Source organism: Dysidea avara, chromosome 8 (assembly GCF_963678975.1).
Source record: "Dysidea avara chromosome 8, odDysAvar1.4, whole genome shotgun sequence".
In the NCBI taxonomy this organism is placed as follows: domain Eukaryota; kingdom Metazoa; phylum Porifera; class Demospongiae; order Dictyoceratida; family Dysideidae; genus Dysidea; species Dysidea avara.
In genome coordinates this window covers 29,126,257-29,140,429 of record NC_089279.1, presented here as the reverse complement: position 1 = coordinate 29,140,429, position 14,173 = coordinate 29,126,257, and the positions used below count along the sequence as shown (strand labels likewise).

At 36.8% G+C, this 14,173-nt stretch overlaps 1 protein-coding gene across 1 annotated transcript; it reads right to left on the bottom strand.

The window, feature by feature from the left end:
• Positions 1–8,065: 8,065 nt before the first annotated feature.
• LOC136263833 (putative phosphatidylglycerol/phosphatidylinositol transfer protein DDB_G0278295) lies at positions 8,066–12,047 on the bottom strand. Its single transcript, XM_066058458.1, has 5 exons — positions 11,869–12,047; positions 11,722–11,820; positions 8,436–8,564; positions 8,321–8,370; positions 8,066–8,264 (listed from the first exon to the last, which is right to left on the bottom strand). Exons 1-5 carry the CDS (start codon positions 11,975–11,977, stop codon positions 8,184–8,186), a joined length of 468 nt encoding a protein of 155 aa, XP_065914530.1. The 5' UTR covers positions 11,978–12,047; the 3' UTR covers positions 8,066–8,183.
• Between the last annotated feature and the right edge of the window lie 2,126 nt (positions 12,048–14,173).

Below are 14,173 nucleotides of genomic sequence, written 5' to 3'. Positions count from 1 at the left end.
GAGAGCAAAGTCATGCAAATTCAATTAGGTGCTATGGTCATTCTTTTTTTTTTCAAAACAATATGACATTCAACCATTGTACACGCTAAATTCTTGCCATCTTGATCAGTCCCTTCCATATCTGTATGATATGTACCCTGCCAATAAAAACACACATAAGATGGCTAGCTGTCGTCCATATAGCAACTATCTGGCTACCTACCCCTAAAATTTGTCCAGGTATCTCTAAAGTTGTAGAACCACTCGTATGACCTGTAGAAAAAAAAGCTTTATATTGTGAGTCCTAAAATAATAGGCACTACATATTTGCATAAATGTCTTCTTCATGTAAAGGAAAATGATATGTAGGAGAATTTTACTCATGTGTCACACAAGCATATTATGAAATTGAGATCAAATAAATAAAAGTAACTAATAAAGGAGTCACCTACACCTGCAACTATGAAGTAGGAATTAACATTTAAAAGCAACATGGCCATTTTTGTGCTACATTTCACCCACAACTCTGTGATACAAATGAAGAACAGAACAAGAAGCATTTCTGCACTCAACATGGACATTATGGGTAATCCCCATATGGGCATTATGGGTAATCCCATTATAAACATGATAGCCAGCACAAGGAGCCATGCAGCCATGAATCAATTAACACCTATATGTGGTACAATGGAGAAAGAAATGAGACACAAAGGAGAACAAAAGTAAGTCCATGATGCATCCATTGTAGCTACTGCAGTAGGTGAAGACACGCATAATATTATATGATGTTAGACAGCGAAGGATCAAGCCTGTAGCATTGTGATTTAAGTAAGCTATATTACATAAGCTATATTAAAAAGTATGTATTAAATACATATGTATGTATGTATTAAATACACTATGTGCAGGTTTAGGCCAATTACACTTTGAAAATTGTCTCAGAGTGATTGACATTACTTATCTAGTTTTAGACTTGTTACTATTATTAGCCTTTGTAAATATGCACATGTGTGATTCTAATACATTAGGTTGGTACAAGGCATGAACACGTGTTGTAGCTCATTATTTCGTCTCCTCTATTTGGAACCTTCATCGGTTACTCAGTACTATCTAGCCACTATACATCACAAAAAATAGCCTATTATGCTTTTGAGCAATGTTCAAAAAATCAAGCCTATTGTGCTTTTTCAATGAACATTATCCTTGAGGGCTGACTGTTTTATTAGAGTATATTTGTATTTCCTAGCTTGTATTAGAGTAAGTGACTGCTTTATTAGAGTATATCAATCTTAGTTGCTTCTGCAAAGTATGAATAATTACCCAAGAATAATAACATTAGATATTTTTGATATGAACTGAAGTAACAATGTGCAGTGTGTTCGTGTTTTGCTGTTGCTTTGGCATGCACATTGAGCATTTTAAAACTTTTGAAATCGAAAATTCAAAGCAAAGCATAACTCCTGCATATGTAAAAGTCATACTTTACAACTATTATCTATCACACTGTACCTGCAGGAATTGGGCACTTCTTGCCAATCAGTTGGACGAGATCACACACCTCATACTCTTGATTGAACACAGTGACAATACCAACTTTGTTGTGATATTGACTTTACCACCAGTGATTTGCTTGTGTACGTGATATGAAATCACAAAACTATTAAATATACACTATATTTTTGTACACAGCACTATAATTGTTGAGCATTAGCATGCATCAATGCAACTTTTTCTCACCAGTGTTATTTATAGGCAGTGTTGGGCAAGTTACTTTTTAAAAGTAACTAGTTACATATTACATATTACTTGCAGCTGAACTATTTAGTTACAGTTACATATTACCCATAAAATAAAGTAACTGTAATAATATTACATATTATATTACTTTGTGTCCATAGCCTTAAGCTGTCACGTGTGAAACTACCACCTTATCACGTGACACGATTGCGTTGTTGGACAATGTGCAAGTCTTGATATAAGTAAGTAGCTGGTGAATAAGCCTCACTTAGTAGGCTTCATTACTTCGTTGTGGCTAGGCGTTACTCACTGGGTTACTAACGAGATTAGTAACTTCGTTACTTTTAGTAATAATATTACGTAATATTAGTTCGTTACAGTAACTATATTACTTAGGTAACGCGTTACATTTGCAAGTAAAGTAACTTGAGTTATATTACCTGTTTTTATAGCGTATTTCGTTATATTACTTTGTTACCACAAAAGTAATAATATTACGTAACGCGTTACATAAGTAGCGCGTTACTCCCAACACTGTTTATAGGTCTTAGAGTAGAGCAGTCGGGTGTTATGTATAAGTATTAGAATTGCTCCAAAATCAAATCTAAAAAGCACCAATTTTTCAAAAGTTTCATAAGGCTATTAAATTTTTCTGTTTGTGTCTTGAGCTTCCAAACTTTTTAGTCCTTCCATCTATTTATAACAGAATTATAGTATTTTGTAAAAATAATGTGCCTTGCAGGATCCTGATGAATAATATATGGTATGGAAAAGAATTAATGAGAGATATTGGTAACTCCATAATGCAAATTGGTTGGCATATTTTACCTTAGAGTAGTTGAGAGAGTTTACCATCTCCTTGATGGATAATAACAGCATTTTCTATATAGGTTCATGCATGTTATACAATACTTGTACCACGTCTAACAATAAATTATACACACACAACTGTTCAATAATATGTACTGCTAGCTACTTGGTAATTGGGCTCTACAATTTTGCTGGTTACTTTTCAATAAAATCAAACCTGGTACTGCTATGATTTTGGTGTCCTTGTAACACCCTATTTAACTGGAAAAGCAAAGGGGTGCTGTAATTGGTGCTGTAACTGCATGCAAAAAAGGCTTACGGTTGCACCCACTGGTGCTGCCTATTCTGTAAGATAGACCCAAAAATGATACGTTGTAACACCCTTTTAGCTCTGTAGCACCATGTGTCAAGGAGCTATGATTGCATCTTTTCCAATGTGATGGGTTGCTACATCACTTTTAGTTCTGTAGCACTGTTTGTCAGGATTCCACCCCTTATAGGATAAGTTGCTGCTGCATGTGCAGCAATACTTGTAATCAATACCATGGCCACCAAAAAGATCATAGCAGCACACCATTATGCTTTGAGTACAAAACCTCAGGCTAATGTAACACTTTGCAATTATCAACACCTCTATAGGCTGACAATACTCCACACTTCATTCTGGACTCTACATTGTCTATGACAGAACCTATTAGGCATGAGGCTATTATGCTCCAAAAATTGAGCATTATGCTTTTGAGCAGTGCTCAAAAAATCACCTATTATGCTTTTGAGAATTGCCCATTATTCCCAAAATTATGCCACCATAATTGGCTAATAATACCAGTTTATTGCTGTATCACACCTTCCAATAGTCTTGAATTCTTCAGCTGGTTGCTGTATTAGAGTATTTCGTTTCAATGTGACTGCTTTATTAGAGTAAATAATATAAAGTGACTGTTCTATTAGAGTTTCTGACTGCTCTATTAGAGTATCTCGATTTTTTTAATGGAATTGTGCAATCTGCAGATTTTCCTACTGTTAAAGCTTTATAATCACGTACAAATACTAGCATAATTCCTGATTCCCACACATACCCAGGGCCGCCCAGAGAAATTAAGGGGCCCAGGGCAAAGAGTTAAAGTGGGGCCCTTCACCTAAGTTGAAGACCAAAAAAAAAAAAAAAAAAAAAGGTCACAACCTACTAACAATGACAATGACTACCCATCACCAACCATATCTCCTTATCTATAAGCTTGCTACACTGCTCCTCTGAAGAATACTGTGACTGCTCTATTAGAGTATTTAGATCTGACTGTTCTATTAGAGTATATCGATCTTTTAAACAGGTATTCAGGGGGCCCTCCTGGGACCCCTCTCAGGCTGGGGCCCGGGGAAAAATGCCCCAGTTGCCCCCCCCCCCCCCTGTGGGCGGTCCTGCACATACCTATATTATGCCCGAAATTATGCCGGCATAATCGCCGCATCCCTAGAACCTATACACTCTGCTGAACATTAAACTGGATACCTATTGTTGTAGTAAGGGATTGTGTGTTCAGTTAATATGTTTGATTTAATATATGGCAACTTAAACGAAAAGCTACTTCATGCATTTACTGTGTATAGACAATAAGTAGATTAGACAACATTACTAAAAATTTCTATACGCAACAACTGCCAAGAATTTGGAATCACCTCCCTGTTATTGATTTAGATCTCAATGTTGTTACAACCAAGCAAAAATTACGTACTCACCTTTGGAATCACTTTTTATTAAACTTTAATTCAGACAAAAAATGTAGCCACTCCTTCTTGTGTCCTTGTGTCAGCTGTAACAAGCACCCAAAAACTCCCAACTTTAATAGCAATAACTAATGCAATTTTCAACTAATTAAGCAATTACTTTACTACTTGTAACTCCTGGCCACTGGTATAGGACACCAGTGGACCATCAGTGCTGCTCCTGCAGCACTGTAAAGCTTTTAAATAAATAAATAGATGTAGCCATATAGTTATGACAAAATATCTTTATATTAATATTACGTACTAACAGTCCCACTAATAGTGATGGTGGCATTCTTTCCTTTCTGTGATGGGTCAGGAGAAAATGAAATTTTCAGATCTGTCACATCATAATCACTTTTGTCTGTACCCAGAGTAGCATACCGGTATGTTATAAGTGTTAGGGTTTCCAACATCAAAATTCAAATTAAAGTTGTTGTTATGAAAATAGTGCTAATCCTGCAAAGTAACTGTAAATAAAATAATCTATGGTCTTAATGACTGAATACTGTATGTCAGTTTCCGGGGAGTGTATAAACAGTGGAATGGACTACTGGAATGGTGGAATGAACTTTTTAAAAGTTTAATATCATTTTTTACATCCAAATACTCCCCTTAAGTAAGCAAATAAATAGGATTCGTCTTGAAGTCAGCTCATTTAGCATACTTCACCTCACCACAACACTTGTATGACTTGTAACTCAATACTTTATTACTTGTCTGAAACTAACTGTCTTAGTGAAGGTTCAGTTCAGTGTGCAACATGGCACTGCCACAATGAACTTCGGCTTACATTTTGTTTTCTGACATAATTGTGGAAAAGGCTCATTGTAAACGCTTACAAGATAGTCCCGTTTCACTTTTCCCAAAGATTTTTGCTTACAATAGGCTTCTAGGTTAGTGGTAAACACCTCATACAGGCTCTGCCCTCTGTGTTCGTCCTCCAGTGCCTAACTGGTAAAATTGATAATAAATGAATACTTCATTATACAGTGAATGTACTTTTACAGTGCATACATGTAATCAGCTAGCTAGCTAACTTTTTATCATTTGGGAACAAGGGTTATTAATAAGTCAGGAGTCTTCTTGGTATTCCAAATAAACTGCTATTGTGCATGTTTATAACTGACTTTACAGTACATTACATTGGTAAACTTTGTCTATGGTGAGGTGAATTATGCTAAAAGAGCTGACTTTAAGGGGAATCCTATTTATTTGCTTACTTGGAGTTGTACTTATTTGGATGTAAAAGCTGATATTGAACTTTAAAAAATTCCATTCCACCAGTCCAGTATTCCATTCCACTGTTTATACACTCCCCAGTTTCCAGCATGCCAGACTCGACACTGGAAACCTTATAAATGCACATACAGACTTACCACAACACTACAGGACGCCATGGGGCTCTTCACCAGTGGGTTGGTGGTAGCCAGAACAAAGCAGAACCCTGTAAAGACCAAAGCAGCCTGCATCGTCACGTCACACAGAAAAAAGTGTGAGGATTCCCTCCCTACTTTTTATTCAGTAAGAATTATAAATGATTGGAATGGACTTCCACATGATTCAGTTAATGTTAATTTGTTTAAGACACACATAGATAGATTTTATTATGATTACCAGTATGATATTGTATAGTTATTTTTGTAGTAGTTTGATTGTTTAGCTCAGGTTTTTACAGGCTTTGCCTTCTTACTTGTACCCCATAATAATAATAATACACTGAATTTCATCTCAGTCTCGCGCCGCCTGCATTACCGTAAAAGCCTAAAAAGGCTATCGTTCATGTTGAGTTCATAAGCGCCGTTAATGGGACACCACTACGAGGACAGCAATAATAACATTTTTAAAAGCAATTGCAAAAGCCACACTCCAACTGCAAAGTGCAAAGCACTCCTCTACTAGTGGAACAAAATCAGTATCAACCTTCTCCAAATTATAGCTGCTAAATGCATATGCTTCTCATCCTAAGTTGGCCAGTCCCTGCACCCTTCCAGCTGCAACAGCCATATATGCCAGCACAAGAAGCAGAAGAGGAAATAAAGGCAGGCAGTTGCATAGTATTCTAGCATATTATGCATTTTATTATGCTGGCATATTTGATGCATGCAGGCCTATTCATGCATGCAGCTGCATAGTAATTTCTTTTCCTTTACTCTAGAGTAGCTTAGAGATTTGGTACATGCATGGTAGCAACAAAATGCTCTGTATGACCTCATATTATCATGCATTCCCTTTTAAAGTTCCCTTATCAATGACAGCAAAACATTTTTTGCTATATGGTTCAGGCACTGACAGTCTAGTTTGAGATCTTCGGATTTGTGGCTCCTCGATTATTACCAGCCAAGGTAGCTACACAGTTTCCCAGGCTCTTTCACTATAGTGGGTTGGAAGTCACTACTTTAAATTTTTATTTAAACACAGTGTGTGTCTGTGTGATCTAAGTCTTCCTTCATCTACATAATTATTATGCATGCAGGTGGCAAAATGCCATACTACACTACACCCATGCTTGCAGTTTATACTATGATTTCATACAGTTTCAGTTAGAAAACCTTGTAAGTTGACACCTTTACATTACAATCAGGTCATGTACACTTTATGGTCCCAGTATAAGTGTCGACAAATTCAGACCCCTAATAGCTATCAGGACTCAGTCTGCACTAATGAAGACACTTTTATATCTTTTCTACTATTAAACTGCTTTCTTAAATACATTAATTTTGATACTAATTGTTCTTTGTATTTCATTGCAGACCTATGGGAATAGCAAATAAGCTTGTGCCAAGAGGCTGTTGTTGTTCACTGTATTCTAATTGTTCTGGATTGCCATGTGTGCATGGGTATGCAGATTGAGCCAGATTCAGAAACAGAACTATTAGTGGGTGTGGTTAATTGTTCTTTTACAGTCCTTTCTAGTCTTAGAATAAGAACCAAGATGTGTGTCCAAGAAAGTGATTAATGACTGACATGACTCTTGATTAAAAGATTTCACATTAAAGACCAGCTCATGGAATGCATTTCAGAATCTCTTTAGACTACATGCATTATAATCTTACTCGATCATTAGCATTTAAAGCATGTGGTTTAATCTACATATTGGGGAGACTTAAGTCAAACATTGGCTGTCACATCACACAATCTGTTATCTGACCACTAAATGAGAGCAGTCAAATGAATGGTCAACTATGGAGATCTCCCCACACGTACAGATGATCCATGGGGGAGATGAAGAATCTCCAGGTACACAATGGCATCACAAAAGCACAGTGATCCATACATGCTTCTGAAATTGGCACTGCTGAAAGAAAGTCAGGAGGCTCCCTAACCTGGTTCTTTAAAGGAGCACAGTTGCTCAAAGCATCTTCTGATATGCTCCCAATTAGAACAATGTACATGGTAAACATCTGATCATATATACTAGCAGATCATCTACCAGTCAAGATGGAAACAAGAGGAGTGGTGATCATAAGAGTTGAATATTTGGATTTAGCAGCTATAGGTGGTTCAGCTCCTCCTTCTCTTATACAAGAGATCTCTAAACAAATCAGTGGTTGTTCTGTAATGGCTGAAAGGATAGTGAAGTCTTCCAGCAGCAAAAAAAGAGATATGAAATATTGTTTTTCAACACTACAAAGATCCACCTAACTACACTGTACTAGCACTCATAATCAGTGAGTTCTGGTTGTCAGCAAGCAGATAGTTTGACACATCACGACTGCACTTGTTCTGATACAAGTGTTCACTTAAGCCAGCCACTTTTTTTTTTTGCTCAACGGAGGTTTTAGTACATATTTTTTGTGTGAAAAACTTCTTAAAACAAAGACCAACAAAACAACAACCACTATAAGTAGACAACACAATAAATTCAATTGGTACTATTATTGTTCCTTGAATTAAACGTAACATACAAATGTGCCACATATCATAGGCATGTCATCCTGGTCAGTTCCATGTAAAATACCATTATATTTTCCCTGTGAAGAAACAATAAATATGAATGTGGTCATACATGCTTGATATGTTGTCTCACCCCAGGAAGATCTGAAGGGACCTTATCAGTTATAACCACAGTGTGAGGACCTTCAGACAGAAAAAAAAAACATTTAGCACACTTCAGAAAATTTTGCATACCACAATTTCTGTACCTGGAGAAACCGGACAGTGCTCTCCAAACATCTCAAGAAACTCACATGTTTCATAAGTTTTATCTATAAGTTTGATATAAGTGTTGTACTTTACCAACACCATGACTTTGCCGCCAGTGATTTCCTTGTCTAATATAACATGTAAATAGTTCAAAACGTTCCCACCACTGTGGTTCAATATATCATTTAGCATGTATACTGTACGTACGTTACATTGACAGGATGCAGTTTTACTAATGCTTGTCACAAATATATGGATAAATAGACTTCTGATATATAAACCAGTCCACATTAATAATTGCATGATAATGGCAAAGAGGTCATCCTCATCATTTATCATGCACAGTTTGGAAGACAGTGTATCCCTTCCAGTACATGTATTGTCATACATTGAGCGATGCATAAGTAAACATATATCATGCACCTCTTGCAATACATTGTATGGTGATGTTCACAATTAGTCACCTGACATTCCAATGGGCAAAATTAATGCACAGCTTAAAGGATTTATAATGCCAACAAGTGTTTTGTCCAAATTTTGACTTGGTGTATATGGTGTCAGTACTAGGGCTGGAACGATGGTCTTTTGCTTCTTGAAAAAAATCTGCCGAAGCCTCAATGATTACAGCATGTTAGTAATTACATAACTGATGGGTATACACCGATATGGTCTCACACTTTGTTGCAGCAGCAGTAGTACAGGCTCTAATATAACCACTTTTATTAAAATAAAGCAAAATTTGTTGCATACTTCCATGAAACACATGATTAGACATGCCAGTATCCATGGTTATGAAGCTTTGGAGGGGTAAAACCACCCTCGAAGGTTATACAAAACTTTGTCAATTTTGTTATTATAATGATTTCTTTAGTATATAAAACCACACAATGGTGATAATAGCAAAGAAAACTTTAAAATTCATCAAGCTCAAGGGTGGATAAAACAGTAGATTACGGGTTAATATACGGGACATAGACATGTGGAAGGACTCAGTAAGCATGATTATAAGGTTAGCGGATAAATTTTGTTGTAGGCCTGTGAAACAATAAGAAAAATTATACAATCAAGAACTAAGAATATGAAATGCAGTTGTGACTATGTAAATAATGAATGAAACAACGAATTAATAATGTATGTGAAAACTACAAGGCCTACGACCGGTAATAGGACCACTGAAGAACAAGGCACAAAATAGATGGGCATCTTTGTGGAGGTGATAGAAAAGGTACGGTTCTATTTAAAGCCAATAAAAAGAGTTTAGCATATGATGTGCATTCCATCACAGGCATGAGTTCACAGTTGTTAAGAGGGTAATTTTGCTCACGGTGCATACATTGGCATAATAACTTTTACTGTTAAGGCTTTGGAGCTCAAATTCCCAACACAACATTCACTAAATTGGTTAACAACATCTCGTGTTCAATCACTTCTTGTTCAGTAGAAACCTCAACTTCAATATCACCAATATATACCTGTCATAGAATTGTTATGATGATACTGAAGTCGAGGTTTCTACTGAACAAGCAACCCAATTTTGTAATTTATTAATCAAGATACGTTGTTAATCAATTTAACAGCAATGCTGTGTTGTGAGTTTGAGCTCAAGAGTAAGGTTATTATCCCAATGTCCATACCAGTGACCTCATGGATGGACCTCAGTGTCCATTGACCTCATGGATATATACATCATATTTTGGTTGATTAAAATTTTAAGTTCCTACGACCTAGGCCACTTCAAATAAATTATGTTTCCTCACGTCTGTTTACTGTCAGCTCTAAAATGTCCATATTCTTTCATTGCTTTCTTGTATACTGTATGGGCTTAGTAAAATTGATCTTGTAAGGTTGTCAGCTCACATGTCAGTGCACTATAAAGTTGGCACAAATTCATGCTTCCTTTATTCTAGCAACTTGCACAGTAATAAAATATGCAATAGTTATACCACGAGGGCCGCAGGTCCAAGGGGTAAGGGTATATATTCAAGCAAAATCCCGACATAAGTGATATATATCACTCAGGGCACACTCACCTGATAGGACAGAGCACTCAACCCATTTGATTTATACACTAGCATCTGATGATCAATTGTGGTTTCAATTGTGTGGGCAAACAGTTCTCAGAACGTTAATCCTACGTCATTATGTTTCAACACATGCTGGGAACTTTTGATTGCGGGATTGATTTTTGGGGTGTAAAATTTTTAATACTACATTAAACCTTCGCTATTGTAAGTTAATACATTAAGTTAAGTACTTAGAAATATAGCTACTCACCTAGTTATCATATTCTTCTTGTTTCATGGTCTGCTCAATGGCTGACACACCTCTCGTGCAGTGGGTAGAAATACGCATCCACGCATTGCCCATGCGATCGTTTTACAGATCATTCATCTTAGAATGCAGTTTATTTACTGTCAAATCATCTAAATTTAGCAACTACACTGAGCCTTGCCTAATGCGTAAACTAAAACCCACAATAAAATGCTCCATGTCACTCTATAAAGTGAGTCAAAGCGTTTCGTATCTTTGAACTAGTTGGGCAACAAAGCAATGAGCAAACCACGTTCCCATGATATTGCCCTGGTAATAGATATTGCCCAGTGAGTATATGAGTTAAACCCTGAGCGGTGCCTTTGAACATCCACGCTAAAGTGGTATATAACTTAAAGATGAAAGTGCAAGCTGAAAATGCTCTTTTTGACAGTTTGCTATGGTTGTATATACCCAGCCAAATAATGGCTTGAAAAAGCTGCCAATCTTTATAATGGAAATGAATTGCCCCACCTACATGCTAATATGTCTGGGTGCAGGATGTCTTTAGTAACGGAGAGTTTAGGCCAGGTAAAGTTGATTCATTGCTTGCCTTCCGTCTCTAAATTCATTACTGCTATAATTGATCACAATTGCTAGTGTTTCAATATTTAGACATACTAGCCATCATAATTATTCAGCTAATAAACCATTTCTTTTTGCTTCAAAGGTTTTAGTATCATTATCAGTTTTGTCAAAATGACAGGGTTGCACAAAATGACAAGCCTGTAAATGTACTCCTCAGGTGTTTTAAGAAAGCTTTTGATAATCCTTGTAGTGACAGATAACCTGCTGCTGCTGTGATTTTGGGTGGCTTCCTTCATAATGAAAAATGGCTATATACCAACCTCTCGGAGTCAAGGAAGTGGCTGATGAGCCATATCTTGAACTGTATGCGCAGATCACAAAATTAATTCCCTCAGTCTATATTAAACCACACCCAGATACTCAATCATACGTGAACGATGAACTTACGGACAACCCCAGTATCAGTGACGGTGACGTTCTGTCCTTTCTGTGGTGGGTCAGGAGAAAATGAGCATGTCAGATCCGTCACGTCATAATTGCTCCTGTCTGTGGATGGCTGGATCAACGCGTACACTAGCACACTCACAAACTTACCACAAGAAAAGTCGATAGTACACGATATTGAGGCGGGCTGTTTCACCAGTGGTTTGGTGCTACTTACTAGAACGAGGCAGAACGCGGCAAGAACGAAAACAACCTTCATCGTCACTGGTCACATAGAGCCTTATCCGAAATTACGTCACAGACATAAAAATGGCTGCTGTAGTGTGGGGACATTCGTAAAATTTGTATGGGCGACTATGGGACGAAAATTTTTAAACGGCAATATCTCAGCCAAGAAGAAAAATATCGAACTGTAACTAGCAGGTATGGCTATAAGACATTACAATAAGTACGTAAAAGCGATTTTCGGTTGATTTTCAAAACAACGCTAGATTCCTATTCTTTCAGCAAATTTATCACCATACCTGTTGGTTAGAGCTCGATATCTTCCGCCTTGGCTGAGATATTGCCGTTCAAAAAATTTCTCCCCATAGTCGCCCATACAAATTTTACTAACGTCCCCACACTACAGCGGCCATTTTTATGTCTGTGACGTAATTTCGGATAAGGCTCATTGAGGCCTCCTCTACAACCAGCAACTCTTACTACGATGATCGCACGTGAGTGATACCTGACGTCACAGTAGTATGTTGACTTAGCCTCAGGAGTTCTTCGCTATGGACTATGAATTTCCCCGTTTGTCCGCAAAGAATACTGTTCAATTAACTGTGTATGGCTGCACTTAATCGGGTCAACGTCACCTTAAATTGTCTGGCGCCATTCTTTCCTTTGATGTGGATCAGGTGCGATGATAATGAAATTATTATAATTAAAAATAGCTACTGCACGAAAAAGAAATTTGATTAGTGATCCAACTTTTAGGGAAAATTCTACAAACAATACATCTGCAGGCCTAGCTGGACATTCAAGTCCTACTTCAACCCGTCAACGCATAATACTGACTTGTTTTGTTTTATAGCTGCATGCACACTCGCTGCGGTATAGCTATGTATGGCAGTAATAATTTAAGATGCTTTCCAGCCCCATATTAGCATACATTCCATGTAGAAATCCCTTATAAGCTTGTGCCAATCACGTGCACGCTGGCATAATTTTAAGCATAGCAAAAGTATCAAGTACAATAGACAACAAATACATCACACATACAGTTAACAGAGCATTCACTTACTCTAATACATGTACAGCAATCAGAAAATGTTGATATACTCTAACAAAACACTCAGCATTTGAGTAACTTTGAAACCATGAAATAATATACGCACAATAGGCTTGGTTTTTTAGCACTGCTTAGAAGCATAACAGGCTGTATATACATGTTTTCAAAGCATATGCTTCATGAGAGATGGTTCATAACACTTTGTTATATGGTTCAGGCACTGATAGTCTGGTTTGATGCAGTCAGTGAATTCATGTATATTATGGTAGTGTGCATGTGCTCTATTCCAGTTAGCCAGATGCATTTAAAGAAAATCTCAAATTTATGTATATACCAGTCAATCAAGACCTCATTTGTCCCTCATTTGTAGAAATTAGTGCTGAAATGATTATTCGGTTATTTGACTATTCGGTCGGTATGACACTATTCGATTCGTTATCACACTATTTGAATAATCATTAGCACTTTGTACACTGTATTCAGATGCCTAAGATTGTGCTGTAAAAATTCTATTTTAGAAAAGATAGAAATAACTCTTAGGCTTTACCTTGCTCCCTAGAAAAGTTTCAGTACTTAAGTATAAGCTTAAAGAATAATCGAATATTTGGTCGTTTTGTTCACAACTATTCGAACAGTAAAAATTGCTATTCGTTTCAGTACTAGTAGAAATGTAGACACATTCAGACCCCTGATATCAGGGCACTTCTAATGGAGACACCTTATACCTTTCCTACACAAACTGTTTTCTTAAAATAGTACATTTGACACTGGCTGTTCTTTGCATATTTTGTCCTTGTAGCCAGCTTCCCTATATAGTACCACTGGGTCACTATACATACTGCATGGTGACCAGGCATGCAAGTCATTTAGATTTGGAATTATATATTTTAACTATGCTTGACTGCACATGTTCTCTGTAAAATATTTTCTATGCATATGTGGTCATGGCTTTAATTATTCTAGTCCAGCTACTGGACTTTGCTATTAGCCAAATCTTGAAAACTTGTAATGAGATATATAGCTAAACTGAAATTGAATTTGGTACTAAAAGACATTACTGGAATGCCTTCAACGAGACTACACCATGCATAATTAATATTATCAATGAACAACATACTCTCAAGATTCTACCATTTTAATGTTTTTAAATGCTTGTTCACCAAACAATGCCAACTACAG

What these genes read in the sequence shown, in the direction of transcription:
- LOC136263833 (XM_066058458.1), bottom strand. Translation starts at nt 11,977, where the DNA reads ATGAAGGTTGTTTTCGTTCTTGCCGCGTTCTGCCTCGTTCTAGTAAGT. An exon ending in TACTATCGACTTTTCTTGTG is followed by an intron (nt 11,821 to 11,868) that starts GTAAGTTTGTGA and finishes AGCCATCCACAG; the next exon opens with ACAGGAGCAATTATGACGTG. An exon ending in CACTGATACTGGGGTTGTCC is followed by an intron (nt 8,565 to 11,721) that starts GTAAGTTCATCG and finishes ATGTTATATTAG; the next exon opens with ACAAGGAAATCACTGGCGGC.